At 36.8% G+C, this 5,226-nt stretch overlaps 1 protein-coding gene across 2 annotated transcripts in view; it reads right to left on the bottom strand.

Annotated features, from left to right (window-relative positions):
• Positions 1-14: 14 nt before the first annotated feature.
• The window catches only part of CUNH5orf30 (chromosome unknown C5orf30 homolog), a 27,923-nt gene continuing 22,711 nt past the window's right edge, over positions 15-5,226 (bottom strand). For both annotated transcript variants that reach the window (XM_019517235.1, XM_019517236.1), the window contains one exon: positions 15-3,740. In XM_019517235.1, the coding sequence (XP_019372780.1) occupies positions 3,096-3,719 (624 nt within the window). In that variant the 5' untranslated portion in view covers positions 3,720-3,740 and the 3' untranslated portion in view covers positions 15-3,095. The remainder of the gene's footprint in view (positions 3,741-5,226) is intronic.

The raw sequence follows: 5,226 nt of genomic DNA, 5'->3' as shown, positions 1-5,226 counted from the left end.
TTTTTTTTTTTTTTTTTTTTTTTTTTTTTTTTAGGAGGCTGCCTCCTTTCGTATGCCCCAAGGCAACAGTTGGGTCTGCACAGGAATTCTGCCTCTCCAATCCGTTTTTGAGGTACTCAGAAGGAAAGCCTTGGAGCTCTCTGGAAGCAATCTTGATTCCACTGAAATCCATGCTAAACCACCTTTTAACTGGGCTGCATCCATGACTGCATCCTCTGCCTGTCAAAACATCCAGAGGGGCAAACTTGACATCATACCACAGGTCGATTTATTTAGTTAGACTTTTGAGCACTTTTTTAATATTTCTAATTATTTTGCCTCTATGGTCAGGAGTTTGACCAAAAGGATTTTTAATGAAGGGCAGGGCTGTATTTTGAACCCTCTTTATGATGATGATGGTCTATGGCTGAGATAATGTTATAGGCAAAATGTGCGCATGAGCCCTATTCACTTCCATAAATAAATAACATTCAGCTGTGCTTTGAGTGAAGCCAGTCCTTCCTGTAGATTTCAAAAGGTAGAACAACCACCTAAAAGTTTAAGGCCTGCCTCAACATACAAATAAACTAGTTGTGCATTCATATTCTATATCTAACCTGTTTTTTTTGTTTTGTTGGCGCTGCACAAGGCAAAGATTATATTATCCTTTTGCCTCTACTTTTCTACTTTCAACAAACCTCCTAGACCCATACACAATACTTTATTCTCTTAGGTAAGATTCTTTTTTATGTACTAATCTACAAAAATATATGTAAGATGTTTGCTTATGTTCTGCATTCAGAATACTTTGTAAGGATCTCACTTTCACAATTCAGCATTATTCAGATTGCATTTCAGTAGAGGTTTGGAGTTTAACAGACTATGCCCTCTTTCCTAGACAATGAATAAAACAAGCAAAAACAGCTCAGTTCACAGGCTTAAGATTTTTACTTAAGGCCTTTGAAATCTTGAATGAGCGTAACAGAGGCCCAATTTCCAAAATGTTGGTACTCAATTTGTGAAGGTACAAAGGCATGTGCAATTGCATACTTACCTGGTACACACCATTACTATGAGTGAGCACAATATTTGTTGTTTTTATGAGCAAAAGGATAAAAAACAAACAAATGCGTGTGCTCATTTCATTCTTCCTGCTGGCATTTAGCCAGGTACATACTTTCCTGTCCACACTGCTAGAGAACTGCAGTAGTGGCATATATAAACATGTACTTACAATTGCACATAGGATGTTCAGAAATCAGACCTTATAAATATTTTACATGGGCCCAAAACTTAAGTGTTTTTTTCAAATGTTGCATATATTTTTTTCTTCTCATTCTTCCACACAGCAAAGCACTCCACAACAGTATGTGTTTATATCACCCTTTTATTTTGTAGCCAGAAATACAGTTTCATATGGTAAATCAATAAATAGGGGTGTTTAATCCTTAAATGTAAAACCCTTCTCTCTTTGGCATCTGACAGTATTCTGTTTCTCAAAGTAAAGACCATATAGGAAGAGTTTACCTTAGAGATCATTCTTCAATACAGTAAGTTTACAGAGGTGCAGTTTATTTTAAAATATACATCAGCTGTAAAGATTTCTACTATGCCTAAAAAAAATTAACCAAACCAGCAAGATGCACACTATCCACAGGCTCTTCTTTACTGTAGCCAACTACAACTGTGGAATAAGTGAAAGAATAAAAGACATTCTTCATTTTCCACAACATGCTCTGCACTAGTGCTTTCTATTCATTCTGAAGAAAAATCAGAATTGTGCCAGAAAAGACTGACCAACTTCAAATCTTTTTTTTTTATTTCATAGACAAGGCTCTTATTTTAATATCTTTAACCTCTAAAGAATGCATTGTCCAAAACAAGCATGGCTGCACACTGTTTCGGTAAGAAACTGCACCTTTAAGAAAAGAGCAATAACGCTTTTACAAAGGTAAGCTAATATTTTCCAAATACATTTAAGACTGCAGTTGTCAAAACTGCATTTGAGATTATGTTTGGATGTAATTTCTTAAAGGGGAAAAAAAAAAAAAAAAATCAAACCAGTGCATTTAATATAATCTGTTAGATAATCCAAGATCAATGCTTCAAGGCTGCAGTGTAAAGAAGCATTTTTTTGACCTTCAAGCTAAGATGGCCATCTGGATTTCCAATAAAAGTGCTGCAAATAAACCTGTAATTTAAAAAAGCGGTGCTAAAAGTTGTCGTTTTAACACTTACCATTTTTAAATATATATCCTAGAAATCATGACAAAAATAAAAAATTTCATTCATACTAATAAAGATATTCTAATCTATATTCTGGAATCTAAAGTGGGTCCTTGCTTATCTGTAAAGACACGTAAAAATGAAATTACATCTATCCAAATAAAAAAAAAAAAAAAAAAAATCACTTTCAGAATGATTCATTTTCCTAATATTTCAAAGGCTTACTCAATAAAGTTTATAAAAACAGAAGGAAAGAAGAAAAAGCAACTAGTTCCATGTGTTAACTAAAAAATAATTGTTCAATTTTTAAATAGCAAATGAACAAAGGTTTATTTTTTCAATGAGACTTCTTTTTCCAGTGCAAAAACCAGTTACAAAAGGTTTAAACTGGACTGTTTTAAATAACATGGTCCAATTCAGCCAGGTTCACATTCTTTTCTATAGTATAACAAATCATATGCATATCTTATTGTAAAATACACAGAGCACTAAAAGAAGAACTTGAGTGCTTATCCGAGAGCAATTTCCAGTAGCAAGTTAAATTTTAGTAATAACCAACCAGACATTCTCACCAATCCTGGAGTGTCAAATCACCATAAATATTAGATATACCTGTACAAAAAAGCTGTTTCTTTGTTAAAAAGGGTCCCCAAAGAAATGCCCACCAACTACAGTCAGATTTTCTTCAGAAGTTGCTTGCTCTGGAAAAATGTTTCCTCCAAATGCTTGAGACATTTTTCGTCAAAACTTTATTCAAATAAATTACGTTCCAGTAACACTTAGCTGATACAACCACCTACGATGTGGACAGTCATGTACACAGTACAACAGTGGAGTTTTCCAGCAACAAAGAAATAACCAGGAATTGGCTTTAACTTCCAAATGGTAGCTCATGTGTTGTTTCTAGCAAACATACGGTCCCCTCGTAGGGTCAGATGCTGGAGCTGGTATTGTAGCACTTCTGTGTCAGCCGGTTCCTTGATGTTCATTTTGTCTAAATTGAGGTAGTCCAGGGATTTAGAGTGAGCCCTCTTACCTTTCAGAAGACAAAGAGGCAGAGGACCATGAAGTGCCTTGTAGGGTTCATATGGTAAAGCCTTAGTGCATTTATCCCCTGAGCTGGGCATCCGTCGTCTCCTCCTTCCATTTACAGCTGGGATCTCATATGGCTGGTAGTATCTACTTCTTGTTTTGTACAACCGGGATGAACGGGGAAGTCCTGAATCAAGTTGTTTGGAGCGCAAGGTAGGTCCAGATTCTGATTTATTTTCCTCATTTCCTGTACACTTATGGGCTAATTTCAAGAGCTCCTCCCCAGTTGTGAAGCCAACCAAATAGTTAGAATCCATATGGAGGATCTGATAACCTGAAACAGTTCGTCGCATTGGTGAGCATGGGGTACTGGAACATCGAGGTTTCTCTGCTTCTGCCCTGCCTGTAGAACTCACCTCTGCAACAGGTAAGGGAAGGGTAGATACAGTGGTTCTGGACTCTCCATTTATATCAACTTCCATTTTAAATACAACTCTGTTCTCCTATAAATAAAACAGAGTTGGATTAGACATGCATTAGACACCTACTCTGGAAAACATCAGATGAACAGGGCTGTCAGAAAGCAGAGTATTCTAAAATTTACTTTACAAAGAAAATGCAGGTAGTATCTCTTTATTCAGTCTTCTCTCTCATTCTATATGCTGCCTTAGAACAAGACATCAAAAATGCAGTATTTTTCACCTTTCAGAATTAGTTGGCCATTTTTAACCATCAGCACCACAAAAATGTTGAGCCTAAGGAAAAAAAAAATCTTGCAGCAAAAAAGAGCTTTTAACTGGTGAATGAGTCAGATGGAACCAGACAATTTCTGAGTACTCTTTCCACTTCCCAAACCTGTAATATTTTAAATCTCAGCTCCACATACTTTCTTTCCTTTGAGGAGATCCAAAATGGTTTCCACACGTACTCAACTATGAATGGGAAAATATTGGAGAATAATCCTTGTAAACAAGGCTTAAAACATTTACCCCACAGCTGCTACTGGCCTACCTGAATAGATCTTTTGGGTCATGTTCCCTTAGTTTAAAAAGGAACCGTTGTCTATTACGCCTCCCAACTGTTCAGCACAGGCTTCTTTACAGGTCTCTCTGACTTCCCCTCGAACGATTTAACAACTTTCTGCTTCCATAAAAGCAACCTTTCTACTCCATTCCGTGTGATGCTATTAACCAAGTGAACCGCCACCACATTTTATTTTAATTTACCTATTCACAAATCAAAGCAACAGCAACAAACTGCTGCTGAACTTGGCTCCCAAAATATCTCAAACCTAAGATAAAGATTTATTCTCCACTATACAAGAAATGCCCTGCTGTAAGGAAAAGATCCAGGACAGGTAACAATGCTCTGGCTTTCATTAACCAACATGCACAATTTTGTAAGAAACACTTTTTAAATACATTAAGATTACTCTTCAACTTTCAATGCTTCCCAAATACCAACTTTTCTTGCATAGAACACACCACTGAATAAAAGACGCACCTTGTTTTTGAAAGGCAGAATGAAGAATTTTTTTTCTAGAGTTATGGCTACACAAAGGAGCAAGGATAGAGTCTAATCTTCAAATGACCCACCCTCCCTTTCCTATTTAACTAAAGTTCAAACCCTAGCTGCTGCTGAAGACTTGTCTCCCTGGGTTTTGGAAAGAACCATAAGCCATTAAGTCAACTGACTCCTTCAGCTGCCTGAACAGTAATGCGACAGCTGCTGCACTGTAGAATAAGAATCAAAGCAGTGTGCTTCCATCCCTGACAGAAAATCAGTTTCTCCATTTAATGAGCCCATCCCAATTTTGGGGAACTAATGTGATGGAAAAGGTGTTTGTCATATGTGAGAAAATATGGTAATATTTGTTGTGGACATTTGGTGAAGCACAGTAAAATCTCTGTTATCTGGCATCCTGGGGTTAAGTTAGCTGAAATAACCCAGCACTGTTTTCAGATAATGTGAGAGGGGGGAGGGGGGGGG

This window comes from Gavialis gangeticus, unplaced genomic scaffold (genome assembly GCF_001723915.1).
Source record: "Gavialis gangeticus isolate Ggan-Ray unplaced genomic scaffold, GavGan_comp1, whole genome shotgun sequence".
Classification (NCBI taxonomy): Eukaryota; Metazoa; Chordata; order Crocodylia; family Gavialidae; genus Gavialis; species Gavialis gangeticus.
This window is presented reverse-complemented; position numbering and strand designations above follow the sequence as displayed.